Source organism: Sturnira hondurensis, unplaced genomic scaffold (genome assembly GCF_014824575.4).
Source record: "Sturnira hondurensis isolate 20B ecotype Veracruz unplaced genomic scaffold, ASM1482457v3 Scaffold0016617, whole genome shotgun sequence".
NCBI lineage: Eukaryota > Metazoa > Chordata > Mammalia > Chiroptera > Phyllostomidae > Sturnira > Sturnira hondurensis.
This window is the reverse complement of record NW_028089248.1, coordinates 5905432-5921615: the sequence shown is the minus strand read 5'-3', so window position 1 is coordinate 5921615 and position 16184 is coordinate 5905432. Positions and strand designations below refer to the sequence as shown.

Below are 16184 nucleotides of genomic sequence, written 5' to 3'. Positions count from 1 at the left end.
CTACCCGGCGGCAGCGCTGAGTCTCGCTTACCTGTTACTGAGTAGTTACATGTACACAGTCCTGAAACCACATTCTGCCCTGTGAAGGCAACTTTGAGGCTGATGTGGCCCCCGGTGACAATGAGTGTGACACCCCTGCTCTAGAGAGTCAGGGGCCAGGCATCGCCCCACCCTCCATCTGGCTCTGGTTCCTCGCCAAGGCCCTGCCACTAGGCTCAGCCCAGGACCCAGCACACTCTGCTCGGGAGACGCAGCCCGACCCAGCCCCTGCCGTCCGCCTCGGGGCAGAAAGGCGGGGAGCGAGGGCAGCCCGTTTGCTGCCCGTGTCTGGAGGCTCAGACCTGGAGCGGCCCCAGGCGTTGTGCATGCAGGCCTGTGCCCCGTGCGGTCTCCACGCTGCTGGCTGACCCAGCACGTCACCAGCTTCCTCAGACTGGACGAGGGGCTTCCTGCCTCACCTGGTCCACAGATGGGGGCGCTGCCCTGGTCGGCCCTGCTCCCCGGTTGGACATCACATGGGTCCTGTCCCATCACAAAGCTACGGACACACCCACGCCGGCAGAACCACGCACTCCCGAGTTTCTGCACAGCACAGAGGGCCCGGCTGGCACAGTCCTCCGAGGGATCTGGGAGTGCGGGCGCAGGATGGAGGAAGTCGCTGCCATCCTCGGGCACTTTGACTGGGGCAGGATGTCATGTGACCAGGTCAGGGAGCCTGGTCCTCTCCAGAAACAAGGTGCGTTTCTCCAGCTCCACCCGAAGGGTGCAATGTCCTCCTCGGGACAATTGTCACACATCTGAGGGCTCTGTCCCCCCGGGGAAAGAGCCTGACAATCCCCACACACGCTCTCAGCACTGCACACACTGCAGGCCTCGCCTGCCCACAGCCGCTGGCCTCTCTCCTGCACTGGGGTCTGGAAGGCGCCAGCTGGGGCGGGCAGTGCCCACTGGCCAAGACCCCTGGCCCCGGACATCCAGGAACAGAGTGCCTGAGACTCAACAGCTGGGAAGCAGGCAGGCAGACCTGGCGAGGCACCTGCATGCGAGCCTGCGCCACCCGCCACCCACAGACTCCAGGTCTGGACCCCCTTCCCTGAGTCACCTGCTGGAGTTCCAGGAGCCGCTGGCAGGGCTCTGTGGGGTGTCCCCGTGATGGAGCGGTTTGTGGTCAGCTTTCATCACGTGTGCCCCCACAAGGACCCAAACAGAAGGCACCCCATACCCTGTATGAGCCTGTTTCTAGGGGCATCGAAGGCAGATTTGGGTTTGCCTCCCAGACAAAACCCAACGTCAGCCTCTCCGAGCTGAGAGATACTGGAGTAACCTTTGCTTCTGCAAGGCCCCACTCCCTGAGCAAAGCCCAGCTCCAGCCAGCCAGCCCTCTTGGGGTCCAGGTCAGCTCTGCAGGGGGCAGGAGAAGGGAGCTTGGCATTGGGGGTGCCGGGTATCCCCTTACAAAGATGAGCCAACGGGCGTCCCAGTTTCCAACTACGCTTGTGCTTCTTTGTGATGCCGGAAACAGAGGGCACTGGACTCGGGGGGTACCCCCCGTGCGGTGCCTATCGGGGGGCCCAGTGGATCTAAGTTTTCCAGCTGATGTCAGCTCCAGGGAGGGGTGCACGTGCCCGGGCCCTGGGTGCTGAGGTGCCTCGGCAGCCCGAGAGGAAACAGGGCCAGATGTGGGAGCCGGATGAGCCCAGGGCCTGAACACCCTGGCGCAAGAGGCTGGCCTCTCAGCCCCACCACCCAGGAAGTCCTGCAGCAGCCAGAGCGGGGCCCGGCTCCCTGAGACCCCGCAGCGTGGGGTCAGTCTCGGCACCTTGCCCCGAGGACAGGCACTGGGGGCAGTGGAGCCCAGACCTCAGCTGGGGAAGCCACCAGGGTGCCTGAGGGGCCACCTCCTCCCTCCCAGGCTGCACTGCCCAGTGGCAAAAAGTCTGACTGGGCAGAGGTTTTGCAGGTTACCAGGAAATGCAGGGGCTGGGAGCTACTGTTTGGGGAGGGCTGGCAGCACCCAGGGGCTCCAGTTCAGAGGGAAAGGGGCCTACAAGGCAGAGCAGGCTCCCAGCTGCCTCTCCCACCCACCTCGGTGCCCAAGAACACGGCTGGGCCTGCCCCACCCAAGCACCAATGGGACATGAGAAAACTAACAGGGGCAACAGGAGCTCGTTTCAATGAGAATGAGACCAGGGACACTCCAGGTTTGGGCCTTCTCTGATGCATGGATTTCTGGCAGGAAGTGGGGTCCTACTCAGGTATTTGAAAGAACTGAAAACGGACTTATAAAATCCCCAAGCAACAATAAAAAAAAAAAACCCAACCCTAATCACAAGCTTAAAATAACGATTAAAAAAAAAAAAGTTAAACGCCGATCCCCCAGAAGGAAAGGGGGAAAATTGGACTGACATGAAACCCTTTTCTGCTTCTTTTAAATATTGTTTTGAACAGCCTCAAAAGTAATGAATTGTGTGCAGCTAAGAATAGAACAGGGCGCTGGGTGGCGGGCCTCTCAGCACACGGCTGTCAATATTTTTCAGGCTGTCAGAGAGCCACTTAGTGATTTTTGACAATTCAGAAAACATCTCTGCTGCTTGATCCGGTTCCCAATGAATCGGGGAAGGACCGGGGGAAAGAAATGTGGCCATGTAGGTTGTGAACCCAGTCCAGCTTCCCGAATCCCACTGTGCACAGGATCAACACTCGGAGGTTGAAAAACACTCCCTCCCTCCTTCCCCTCCTCCCTCCCTCCCTCCCTCTCTTCCTCCCTCCTTCCCCCCTTCCTTTCTCCCCTCCCTCCTCCTTTCCTCCTCCTTCTCTCTTTCTCTCTCTCCCTCCCTCCTTTCTCCCTACATTCCTCCCTTCCTTTGTTCAACAAGTGAAGCCCGTCACAGAAATCCACGCACAGGTCAAAAGAGAAAGGGACCACCGGCATCTGCCTCTGGCAAGAATATCTGGGGCTGAGCTTCTGCTCAGAAAGAAGCTTCCGGAAGACCATCTGAGTGCCAAGAGGTGGACTCTGATGCTGCCACCCCCACCTTACATTCATCTGACCCAACCCCAGGCCTCACTAGGTGGCTGTCACTTTCTGAGACTGAGAGCCACTGGAGGTAACACTACCCTTCAAGGAGAAAGACGTGCTGACCCCAGCAGGCAGGCAGGGGTCCGAGACACACAGGGTCACAACCCCAGCAACGAAGGGCTGCAAGGCGCGTGCTTCTTGTCAGAGTGACAGACCCACAGGTGGGAAGAGACCGGCGGACAGAAAGCAGCAGTAAGACAGAAGGCCAAAGCCACAGTTGCTGCCATCAGGTGCATCGAAGGATGGTCCCAAGCACCCCACCTGTACCACCCTGTCTGGGACAGGGGCCCCCACCCCCAGTGCAGGGTGAGCCACAGGGCTACAGTGGTCCCTGAGGCAACAGAAGGACGCAGGACGGCAGCCCGGGCTCAGCAAAGCAGTCAGCAATGTTGTTAGGCACCTCGCAAGTAAGTTAAAAGTACTGAAAGGTTTGCAAGTGACCGTGTCTGTTTTTCCTTTAGTATTTTTATGTATCTTTCCCCTTCGGGACACAGATTAGCCACGGGAGCAGCTCCCACGGTGAGACGCCACCCTGCTCCACCCCGGTGTGGGCGTTCCAGGCCACCCACGGGAACTTGAGGGCGAGAGCCCCACCCTGCCAATGAAACCACTTCCGAGGCCGTCTGCACGGGACACTGAGCACCACCGGGGCCCCGACCTGCTCAGTTCAAAATCTGCTCACGAGTAAGTCAGCCTGTTTTTTTTAAACAATGCACTCTTGGCACTGAGGTTCAGGGAAACGAGGAAGAGGAGGCTGGGACTTACCGCACAAGTCGGGCCTCTTGACGCCCCCGGGGCTGGCCGAGCTGCCAGGGAGTCCGTTGAAGGCGGCCAGTCCATCGGCGCTGTAGGCCCGCAGCACCGACAGCACGCTCGCCGGCTTCTCCAGGCCCGGTGGCCCTCGCTCCGGCCTGGGCAGGCCCGCCACGGGGTCCTGGGCTGGAAGAAGGCCGGGGCTGTGCCACGGCTTCTCCGACGCCTGGGGCAGGGCTGGCACTGGTCCCTGCACGGGCTGTGGGGCACCCCCGGGCAGCAGGCCTTCCCCTCCATCGCCGCCGCCGCCGCTGTCCTTGCCGAGGGCAGAGGGTGGCTTCCTCGCCATTTCCGGCTCCGTCTCGGTCTCCTCGCCATCGTCGATCTCCCCCTTGGGGGAATCCGCGTCCTCCGAGGAGGCCACGTCAGAGAGGTCGTCCCCGGCAGCCTTCTCTGTGGTGTCAGGGATCAGGATCGGGGTGTCATCTTCCACGTGGGCCTTGCTGTCAGGCCCCTTGCTGGGGCAGGCACCGGGGGCTCCAGAGCCCACCGTGCCCGGGTACACGCCGAACTGCTTGTAGAAGTCTGAGGGGAAGCTGCAGAAGGCGGGGTCCACGTGGCTGGGCCACGGGCCAGGCTTCTGCTCCCCTGGAGCCTCTCGGACCGGTCCCTGCGCCACCTTCTCTGACGCGGCGTCCAGGGGCCCCATTAAGCCGGCCAGCGCCACCTCCTTGCTCGCCTGCGCGGAGGGCAGCAGGGCCGCCCTGCCGGCCTCCCGCAGGTGCTCCGTGCAGTGCGCAGCCGCCCCCACGGCGTGGTCTCTGCGCTTCGCCTTGCCCAGGTGGTTGGCCTGCAGGTGCAGGGCCATGAGCTCCATGGAGGACGTCGTGAAGGTGCAGAACAGGCAGCCGTGCCACGCGACGCTGTCCTGCACGGTCACCTGGGAGCCGGGGAGGGCGGCGGCGTCGGGCCGCACGGACAGGTCCAGGGGCTCGTACTGAGACTTCTCCGACTTCCGCGGGCCCGGCTTCCTGCCGCCTTTGTCCTCACCGCCCTCCACCCCGTGGGCTTTTGCGGAGGGCAGGTCGGACGGGCCTTTGTCCTTCAGGCCCTTGTCCTTCTTCAGGGAGCTGAGGACAAAGCTGTCCATGAAGGCCTGCAAGGACCCCTGGAAGTTCACGCCGTTGCTCAAGACGCTTGGGTAGGCTCTTCCCACCTCGGAGAAGTGGCTGCTTTTGGGAGGGAGGTCGGCGCCCTTCAGAGCGTCTGCAGGGGCCTCTGAAGACACGCCGGCAGCCTGGGGGTCCCCGGACGGGAGCACGCCCGCCACCCACGGCTGCGAGGCCGGCGCCGCCCTGAAGTCCACTCCGGGGAGGCCCTTGAAGGCGCCCCTCAGGATGTCGGGCCTGATGAATAGGGCGGCTTTGCTGGGCAGCTCGTCCCTGTGGTCCTGGCTGGGCAGCGGCCCCGCTCCGTTCGGCCGTTCCCGGTGGTGGCGCTCCAGGTGGTACTTCAAGGAGGCGGACTGGGTGCCGGCGTAGTCGCAGTGTGGGCATTTGTAGGGCTTCTCACCTGCGAGGTTGGGAGAGAACAGACAGGGCTCATCTCACTGGGGTGAGCGGAGCGAGGCGGGGAGGAGCCGCATTTGTTCTTGGAAAGAAAGCAGCTCCAACTAATAATTAGCCGGAGAACAACTGCTCTTTAATAGAAGAATAATTCGTACTCTTAAGCCTTTTTAATGATTTCGTACCATTTGGGACTATTCAGGAATGACATACTATCTACACACAATTAGCTATCTCTTTCTTTATCTAACATGCGAAAACGACTATAGGTTTTAAAAGCTATGATTATGAAAATTAAGCATAATAATTTCAACCACAGCGATCATTAAAAGTAGAAGTTTAAAAAGACAAAGTATGTAACAAATGGCTGGCCGCAATATTCTGTGTATACAATAGCCCTAAAATTTGTTTAAATTATACACATGGAAACCATTTTTAAACCTAAAAATTTTATGGCCTTGTTACGCAAGACTGCAATGAATGATTTAAGCCTTGCTCTGCGGTAAATCATGGATATAATTAGCAAATGGCACACGGCACGAGCAATTTATCATTATTTGGAGGGTACCATTCCAGACGGGCTCAGATATCTGCAGGCCCGCTGCACTGGCTCCAAATACGGGGCTATAAATACCGATTCTATAAAATATTAACGCCATTACGGTGCATTATGATTGCAGCGTGTAAGGACATATAGCTAAGATAAAAAGCAGTCAATAAAACTTAAAAGAAAATGAGTAATAAAAAGGCACAAAAGTATATTTAGTTTCTGTATTTGAAATTAACATTATCTACTGGTCTTTGTATCGCCTTAAATTTGTCCTAATGGCAAAGCTAACGCTCCGGCAGTAAAACGCGTAATTTACCTGTAATAAGCGCGTCCTAGAGAATAAAAGTAGCTTTGAGGAGTGTTTTAAAACAGGTAAGATCATCTTCGTGAATTAAATATTTATTTAAATCCGACACCCACTCCCGTTGCTCTTCCCCGTGGGCCGGGCAGAGGATTCAGAGACACCCCAGGAACTCGTCGGCGACCCAGGTCTGTCCCGGGCGTTGGGACGGACAAGCTCTCCCCGGGGAAAGGAGGCGTGAGGGTCCGCATCAGCGGCCCACGGGGCACTGGCAATGCCCGCGGTGCGTTCTCCGAGGAGGCTCCGTGTGTCCGCCCTGCCCTCCTCCCCTGCAAACCAGACCAGGTCACGTCTTCCTGCAGCTGGGCTGAGCGGGTGCCGGGGCTCCCATGCTCCAGGCGTGGGCATGTGGGGGGGCACCACTGACGAGGGAGGATGGGGTGACCAGGGGGACCGGCAGGCACCCCGGTGCTGAATGGGATGGCAGGCCACTCGGGCTGAGTGCCAGTCTCCCCCGTGCAGTGCTGTGACCCCTCGTCCAGCTGCGGGTTGCCCAGCAGCTGGGCATCACAGAGATGGCCTGTGGGCCTGGGAAGGCCTCTGAGTGGACAAGCCCCAGTGCCCTGGCTGGACCGCTGCTGTGGGCCTAGAGGAGGGTGTCATCCCCGGGCATGGGGGTCCATGGCCTCAGACCCCATAGGAGGCCCACATCCATGACACCACTGCTGTCTGGGCACCTCGCTGGGGGCCAGGACACGCTCCATGGGACAGGTGCTACAGGCGGGCACTCGGGACGGCCTGGAGCCGGTGGCCCATTGGAGCACAGGCGGCCCCTGAGGCCGAGGGGGTGGTGGCAGGCCAGGGGACGGGAGAGCCAGATGAGGGACTTGGGGTTTGGTCCGTGGGAACTGGGGGGCTGGGGTGAGGCCTGCAGGTACCGGGCGAGACACAGGCTGCATTCCAGAGACGCACCTGGGGCTGATTAAGTGCATCTGAGCCATCAATCACCTCAGGGTTTGCAGGCAGCACCCAGGCCCTCGCTGGGGAGGGGGGGCTGCGGGGGAGGCACGGACGGAGCCCGCAGGACTGAGCGGGGCACCCGGGGCGGGACGGGCAGGTTTCCAAGGGACACGCGTCTCAAATGCACACGGAGCTGCGGTTCTCAAACCAGTTGTGTGCGGCTGTGCGTTAGGACTGCTGGGGTGTGCGAGGTCCCGCCCTGACGCCCTGGGTCTGGGGCGAGGGCCACAGTGGGCGTTCCACCAGCGTCCCTGGCAACGTGGTGGCAGATGAGAAACAGCTCACTTTGAAAAACCGAAGTGGGGTTGCAGTAGTTTTAAAAACAGCCGACACCTAATCCCACGTCCACCTCCAGAAATTCTGCTCCCTGGTCCAGTGTGCAGCCCAGCACCGGGGTCCCCCTTGCCCCCACGAGGCCCTCCAGGCACCTGAGGGGAGAAGCGCCCTGCAGAGCTCTGGGGGGAGGGCCTTCCAGGGCAGACTGCAGTGGCCGGGTGGGGTGAGGCCCCTGACATCTGCTGATCACCTCTTCTGGGGACCGAGCACCCGGCACCCATGTGGGGCCCTCTGCCTCCTCCCCGGCCACTTGGCAGTGGGAGCTCATGTTCTGGGAGGTCTCAGGCCAGCTCCGAACCCAGAGATGCCTGTGCACACTCGTGTGCACACACATCACACGCACATACATGCACGCACACCAGCATCTGAATGCTCGGGGGTCCAGGCCCTGCTCTGAGTTCACGGGTTAAGCTGCGGCACCTACTCGGGTGGCAGAGCCTGCAGCCCCCCGTGCCTCCCACTTGGTCTGCAGGCCCCACCCCCGGGGCTGTCCCCCAAGGGCAGGGAAGCAGGCCAGCGGGCCGGCTGCCCCCAGCGCCCTGCTGTCCAGCTGCTCTGTGAGCCGTCCTTCCCTTTCAGGTGTGTGCTCAGAAAAACTAACAAAAACCTGACCTCATTTTCCTCATGATTCCTCAGGATTTGAACCACCACCCAGCCTGGAAGCCCCCTGACTTCTCCTGGCTTCACCTCTGAGGGTCCCAGGAAGCCTTGGATTGGCAGCTTCCCCGCCCGCCGGGGGTGGACACACCCCCAGAAGAATATCTGGGTGGCCCAAGGGTCTCCTTTCCACTGGACGCACCAGACTTTCTGCCCCGAGAACACACGCCAGCGTGGGGTGAAGGTGGGGCCGGCAGGCGCGCCCAGCTGGTGGTCCAGGCCTGCTCTTCCGATTGGTGGACACACACACCCAAGCCCACCTGTGCTGAGAGCCGCTCCAGCCGGCGTCGCCCATCGGGCCACTGGCTTTGGCCCAACACCCGGGCTTCCGCTCGGCGCAAGCCCATGGGCCACCTCGCCCCCACCCAGCAGCCTGGTGGCACCTGCGGCCCCAGGCCCTGCCAGCAGCTCTGTCTACTTGAGGGATTGGCCGGTGAGACCACAAATGAGTCCAGACCTTCTAGGGGGCCCACTCGTGCTGCCCCGAGCTTTCTGGGGGATCACCCCACGATGTTTGTGATGCTGTCCCTGCCTGGGCCTCTTGTAGGGGCCACACACTCAGGGGCCTTCAGAGCCAGGCTGATCAGAGCCTGCGGGAAATGGCAGGCCGGGGGCCCAAGGCCCCTCCCACAGAGCAGCCGCCACTCAGGCCCGGCCAGCAGTGGACATGGGGACCACTGATGTGCCAGCAAGGGCCACACTCCAGATTTCTTCGAGTGGCTCCTGATCTGAAACACTGGCACCACCGAAATGTCTTCCCAGATGGGAGGGGGCCACAGGACCCGTTCCGCAGCCCGAAGCCTGGGCCTGGACCTGGTGGCCCTGCCAGCCTGTGTCCAGGGAAGGACGGCCAGCACGGGCGCGGCCAGACCTCTCCCAGCCTTTGCAGGGAGGGGACGGTGGGCTGCAACGATGCCGCTCTGGAAGAGAGCTCTGCTAGAGAGGACACACTGAGCGGTCAGCCGCTCTCCGCTGCGACGGAAAAGAAACGGTCGGAGCCGCCTTTCAGTTAAAGCAGCTTCTGCGGACGCAGCGGCACGCGGGACCTTCGACTTTGGAAAAGTGCTGGGCACGTCTCCAAGCCCCTGGGTAAGGCAGCGCTAGGCACCGGCCACACCAGTTCACGGCACCTGCGGTCACCTGTCAGGGCCGTCCCAGCTCTGAGCCCCCACTGCGCACACACTCAGACAAAGGAGCTGTCACGTTTGGGGGTCCCCGTGGCGCCACCGGCATCGAGTGCCGAAAACCACCAACGGGTGGGCACCCGTCTCTTCGGAAACCTGTTTCTGGAGCTTCCTGAGGCCGCCTGCTCCTGACGCGTTGCTCTCGTTTCCCGGTTTGTTTTGCTGCCTCTCGGAAGTGTTTTCCGCTCCACGTCGAGCCACCGAACGCGTGCCCAGGTTTGCGGCATCCGTTGGAAATTTATTTAGTCTTCCTCCGTGTCCCCACTCGGTCGACACCAGGAGAGATAAATACGGTGAGGCCTCCGCAGCGGAAGCGCCAGTACATAAATATAAATCGCACGCTAATTCCCCCAAAGCATATATACGTTATAAACCTGAGTACTCCTCACACAGCTGCGTGCTGCTAAACAGTGCCTTGTCCAGAAGGGACACAATCTGTGTCTCTAATTGCTGTCACGGAAGCCGAGATTCATTATGTGACTTTCCCATTAAAATGTGAGCATTAATTTGTATAATGAAATATCGCCCACTGCAGCGTTCATTAGCCATGCCCTACTGTATACCCCACATTGTTAGCTACCTAGAAACTGTAGTTAATTTCACTAATGGATATTTCCCTACTTAGTGTTTGGTCGGAAATTTATACTGTAACATTACCTCTTCAACTTTTAAGGAAATTTAAATTCAATCAATTATTTCCCACAAAAGTTTGGGATGTCATTAAGGCAGCAAGAGAAGGAAGAGGGACCGTGGAGGAAGAGAAGGGGATTTGGGTTCGTCACAGGGATGCAGAAGCAACGAAATTTTAATCCAAAACGAAAAAGAAAAGCAGCGTTGTGTCCTTTCGGGCAAGGGGCTGTTTTTTTTCCTTTTTTCGTAGCGGCCCAGGGGCTGGACCTCACGAAGCCTGATACGCTTTCGGAAGAGGAGATGGCGGCCCTTGGTGTGCGGACCGACCCCAGCTGGAAGACCGCGTCACTGCACGCTCATACCCTCGAAGGCGGCCCGGCTCCCTCCCTCCCCTGGGGGAGGAACTGCCAAGGCGAGGCCAGCGCCTGGGTGGGGCCAGCAGACCCGCCTTTCCATCCGCATCTACCCCAGTGGGTGCGGAGGGGGCTCTTCGGGGAGGACCGGGGCGTGAGGGGTAATGCCTGCCACCCCGCAGGCTTCGTTCACATCGACACTCCCTGCCTCGGCCTCTCGCCAACCACCCGGTGCTGGTGGGGAAACTGAGGCCTCGGGGAGGCAGGTCCGCACGGGGGCTGAGGAGGGGACCTGTGCATGCACACACCTGTGGGCACAAGTCACTTCCCTTCCTCCTGCCGGGTACTGGCGGAGCCCCGGCTGTCGGAAAACTGGCGAGTCATCCCCCAAAAGAAGCCGAAGGTCCACCCAGAAAAGAGAAAGCAACAATGTGAGGGTTAAAGGAACTCGAGACCCAATTCGGCAAATCTGGAAGGGGACCCGCCGTCACGGCTGGGGCACACCTGGGGGCTTGCCCTACCCTGCACCTGGCAGGTGGCACCTGGTCGCAGGTGCAGCGAGTCCGGGGAGGGCACTCACTGCAGGTGCACACTGAGCGTGGCGCCGGGAGGGCAAGCTGTCCTCGCCACTCCTGGGCCGAGCTGCTGAGATCCACTGGCCGCCACCAGGCCGAGCCGACAGAGACACGGGCGTGAGGAGAGAGGACTCCCGGGCCCCTCTGCCCCGCTGGGCACACGGCCCTTTAGGGTACAAGAGAAAAGTCCTCTGCCTTCCAGTCCCCAAGGTCCTATCCGGACAGAGGATGGGGGTCCTCATGACCGGCATGCCCGACAGAGCCCAAAGGGCACCCCTGTACCCCCAGGCAGCTTGGTGAAGACGTGTCCCCGGCCCACCCCGAGGCCCCTGGACACCATCGCTGGCTGCTCAGTGCAAATCCACGGTCGTCACTCATTCCTGACGGGGACTGAACCTGCAACCCAGGCATGTGCCTCGACCAGGAGTGGAGCCCGTGACCTTCCGGTTTATGGAACGATATTCCAACTGGTTGAGCCACCCCGGCCAGGGCAAGATTTATTTTTAATGAGTCCCAGAGCTTTCCACCTTTATGTCCCCACGAGTCAAGTGGCCTATGACGTTTCTCCACGATGGTCATTCCCGAGACGGCAGCTGCCTCCTGGGAAGCTGGTCGCGCAGGTGAGTGTCCGGGCACCCAGCCCGGGGTCCTGCAGCTCGTTCCTGGCGGCCCACCAGGGAGCTGAGGTGGGGAACACACACCCCTCTGCCTTTCAGACACCCATCGGCACCTGCCGCCCTCCTGCACTCCCAGCAGACACCTCAGGCAGCGGGGAGGAACCCCAGCAGGGCCGGCGGAGCAACCCTGAGTGGTCATAGGGATGGCCCACGGTTAAGGGACCGGTCGGCTCGGTCAGCGCAGCCAGCCCGCACCTCCGCCTCCTGGTGCCTGCTGGGATGCATGATGGCCACTGCGCCTCGGAGGCTGAACATTCTGTACCAGCCGGACAATCCACACGGTGCCAGGGACCCAGGTGGAGACTGAGGGGGTTCCGGCTGAGATGGGCATATCAGCGGCACACCCAGCAAGGCCGACATCACCCACCCCCGGTGTGAGGGGGCTTGTCCTGTCCACTGACAGTGGATGGAACCAGGCGCCAGCAAAGGGACCTGTCTGTGCCTGCCTGTCCTGGAGCTGGGACATCGGTCCTCTCCTGCCTTCGGATGCGGGCGGAGCCCACGACACCCACTGTCCTGTCTGCAGCTGGTCCCTGCAGCTCTAGGGGCCTCCTGGCTTCCTAAGCACTTGGCCAGCTTGCCGTCACACATTCACACTTGTCCTGTGTCTCCGGGGAGCCCAGCCTACACAGCCTCCTTTCAGAGCCATGCCGAGTAGCTCTGAGTTCGAGTCACGATGTTCCAGAGGACCAAGGGCATTTTGCCCGCAGGGGACATGCGGAGTGGCTCCCGTGCTCCCATGGGTCTGTTACAGAAAGGCTCCAGAAGATGGCATTTCGGGAAACAGGCGTTCTCCACCACAGACCCCCGTCCTTGGCCACGACACCTCGAAAGACAGGCAGTAGCCAGGCGGGGCAGGGGTCGCCCCACTGCGGGGCCCCCCGGAATCCAGTCACCAACGGGCTGCCTCGTTTAGATTTTGAGGGCTGGCGTCACCTACACTCACACTGTCATCTTGGATGTCCCCGGTGCTGAGAGCACAGGGTGGTCTCCACCCCCGTCCGCTGCACACCTGTGAGTGCACCACCCCCACTGCCCTTCGGGAACAGGAAGGGGGTCCCTGTCTGGTCGCTGTCCTGCCTTCAAACGTCACAGGCTGCTTCTGAGGGGCGGGGTGGGGGTGGGGGTGTTTCCCGGGCATCTTTCATTGTCCTCCTCACTCAGGGAAGTTTCCAGAATGTGTCAGTCTATGGCCCCAGGACAAGTGGCCATAAATCTAAGAGGTTTATGAAACAGGAAAAAACAGAAGTTTGAAAAGACCATCCTTCTCAATCTTTAAAACTTCAAAAAACGTTAAAATGATGCATTTGCTCCTGCCCACGTTCAGAAGGATTCCTGGCGGCTTCGGTCCTCACCCTCCGGAACGTTCCGTGGAGCCTTTACTCATGGGCCAGCTCTAAGGGTTGGGGCCCATGGGGTTGGCGGGGCTCCTGGCTGGGAGGTTTAATACCTTCCCCTCCTGACCCACAGTCACTGAGGGCTGGGGCCACCGCCATGTCCTCATCTGACGGAAGGACAGCATCACAGGACAAACGGCCAGGCCTCCACTCCTGCCACAGCCCCGTGGTGGACACCCCAGTAGACGGCCCCCTCATCCTGGCCACCGTGGACCCCGCACACACCCACCACCACACCCCACGGGCGCCGGCCTCCCCCGGGGCAGCAACGAGCCCGGGGCCTGGTCAGAGACAGCTGGTGTCGGAGCCGCGTCACCCTGGGGAGGGGACACTGCGCCTGCCCTCAGGAGGAGGGAGCAGCCCAGGCCCCTGCACTCAGACCCAGCAGCAGAAGGTGGGGTGTCGCCTGGTCCCGAAGGGGTCTGCCATCTGCACTCCGAGTTGGCCCCGCAGCCAGATGAAGCTCCCATGGTGCCCTTCCAAAGTGACAACGGGGTCCCCAGGACGGGCTAGAGGTGGAGGGTGGCTCACACGTCCTCACGGTGACAGGTGTCCCTCCTTCAACCTCCCACACACATGCGCCCCGTGCACCCACCACATGGAAGGGGCAGGCCCCGGGTGTGGAAAAACCAGGACTCCTGGAGACCAGCGTCGTCACCAGCCTCGAATCCCACAGACACCCTGACGGGAGGGGCTGATTTCAGAGAGGGTGACGTCGGCAGAGAAAATGCAGCAGGCGTGAGGGGCCTGCAGAGGGGGGTCAGGCCCCGGTCTCTCTGAGGAGACGGCACTGCCCACGGGGAGGAAGAGCGTTCCGGGTGGAGGGAGCAGTGGGCATGAACATCAGCCGTGGGAGCCAGGCCCCCGGATGGGAGGGTCAGGAAGAAGGCAAGGGCTGGGGAGAGCCGAGGGCAGCAAGCCCTGGTGCCCGCTGGGCCAGGCCCCACAGGCCAGGCGAGGTTCTGGCAGATCCCACATGGCCCCAGGAGAGAGGGGACAGGCTCCAGGATAGGAGGGCCCGTGACCGCGCCCCTGGCTCCCCAGTGCCGATGACAGACGAGGTGGCCCTGCCCAGGGCACCTCTCCAGGTTGAGGAGGTTCGGGGCAGTAGATGAGGGTGCGGACGAGCGGCGTCTCGGACGTCACCGCGGGCTGCGGTGCACGAGGCCCGCGCCCTGAGCGCCCCGAATCTCCCCACGCGGCCCCGAGCCATATTGATTCCCTGGGAAAGAGGCTGCAATTATTTCTGAAAGCGGCCAGCAGGTTCGTCCTGTCTCTGAAGCAGCTCACGCTCCGATGGACAGCGCGTCGGGAGGAGAAACCAAAGACGGCAGAGGCGTCCACGTCTCGGACAGTTACCCCTTTTCTCTCGGTGACGTCTGAACAACCAGCAGAAAAGCAGAACGAGCCGCACCCGAGGGACCAGGCAGAGTCACGCAGGGGAGCGCTCGCCACCAGGGCCGGGGGGACACCGGAGCCAGGCCAGCGGCCACAGCCCCTCGTTTGGTGGAGAACGTGTCGATTTCTGTTCTGAGGACACCCGGGGTACCACCGCCCTCCCGCCTGCCCTCCCACGGCCTCCATCTGGCCCATCCCAGGGTCAGCCTGGAGCCCCGGCTGGGTGACGTCAGGGGCTGGGTGACGTCCCCGGTCACAGGTCAGCTGGGCCGCCTTCACTCTGCACCTGGAAGACTGGTCACCACGGGGTGTGGACGCGTCCCCTCCATGTAGCAGGTGGGGGCCATCCCCCACGGGTCCTGGAACCGCGGGTCACCTGGGCCTGAACCGCACATCTGCGTGTCTCTCAGGAGGTGGAGGACCAACCCAGAGTCTTGGGGTCAGTCGGGTCGCACACAGGCCCGGAGACCGTGAGTGTGAGTGACGAACGCGGCAGGCTCCCGGGCCGGGCGGGCCCCCCGGGCCCCTCGGAGCCGGGCCCCCGCACGCGCGCCAGCCGCTCACCTGTGTGTATCCTCAGGTGCACCTTCAGGTGGTGGGAGGTGCGGAAGGTCTTCCCACAGTACGGGCAGTCCTTCATGGCCGAGCCCAGGCTCCGGTCCCGAAGCAGCGCGGGCTGCTGGGCGCCCACGGATCTCCCCGCCTCGTCGCCGATGTCTGCAGCGGGGGGAAACGTTCGCACGTCACTTCAGCACATGTCACGAGTTGTTCGCACCCACACTGTGAACGCCACACAAAGCCAAACATGTCAATACCACACCTGCCTACTCCATTCTCTAAATCTGACAGAATGCTGACAATTCATGTATTTTCTTGTTATTCTCTAAAATTATTTCATCTTTCCCCTCATCGTTTTAAGCAGCATATGGTACCTTTATATTGAACTGAATTAAACAAGAGAAGAAACAGCTGTGTCAGCAGCTGGTTTGATTTCTTCTTTTGCTCCGCTCCTATTAAATACGTTTTTTCCAAAAGTTTTAAAGTGGTGGTGTTTGTGCCGTCTGATTAATTCGCGCCGTGGCCTCGCGGCGGAGTGTGCCACGGAGTGAAGTCGCATGGCGCGTCGTATCGAGCGACAAGCGGAGAAGAAAGTCTCTCTGCCGAGTCCCCAAGTCGTGCAGACACGGAGCTATTTTGGGACAGGGAAGAAAATGAACCCCAACGCTCCCTCTCGTCCTCGTCGTCTTGCACCGATTGCTGTGCGCCTCGCTCTCGGGGAAGGGAGAGGAGCCGTCTGGAGAAGCGGTCCCGCAATTAGCCCGCAATAAACACAGAGACGCAGCCAGTCACGTGGAGAAAGTCAGCTGCAGACGGCCGTGCACTGGGAGCGCGGAGACCGGAGAGCTCTGTCTGGAAGCATCGATGCAAAGGTCCTGCCGTTACTGCTGGTGTAGCCCGAACCGTTAGAAAGCGGAGTGAAATTTCCACGCGGCTGCCTTCTACACAGAAATGGCGGGACATGGTGGTCATTGGATGGAACGGTGGAACCATCAAGTGCTCGAAGGACACGTCACTGCGGCACTGTTGGCCAGCCAGGCAGCGGCGGCTGTGTGGGGGGTGGGGAGAGGGTGGGGGCTGCATGCCCTGGGGGGATGGCAGGGGCTGCAGCTGACGGCCTGCAGGGACCCCAGGTCCCCGACGCTGGCCGG

General features: G+C 61.1%; 1 protein-coding gene across 3 annotated transcripts in view; it reads right to left on the bottom strand.

The window, feature by feature from the left end:
* The window catches only part of ZNF536 (zinc finger protein 536), a 229463-nt gene that overhangs the window by 96702 nt on the left and 116577 nt on the right, over nucleotides 1–16184 (bottom strand). For all 3 annotated transcript variants that reach the window (XM_037066423.1, XM_037066425.1, XM_037066424.1), the window contains 2 exons: nucleotides 15040–15192; nucleotides 3845–5404 (listed from right to left, as the gene is read on the bottom strand). In XM_037066423.1, the coding sequence (XP_036922318.1) occupies nucleotides 3845–5404; nucleotides 15040–15192 (1713 nt within the window). The remainder of the gene's footprint in view (nucleotides 1–3844; nucleotides 5405–15039; nucleotides 15193–16184) is intronic.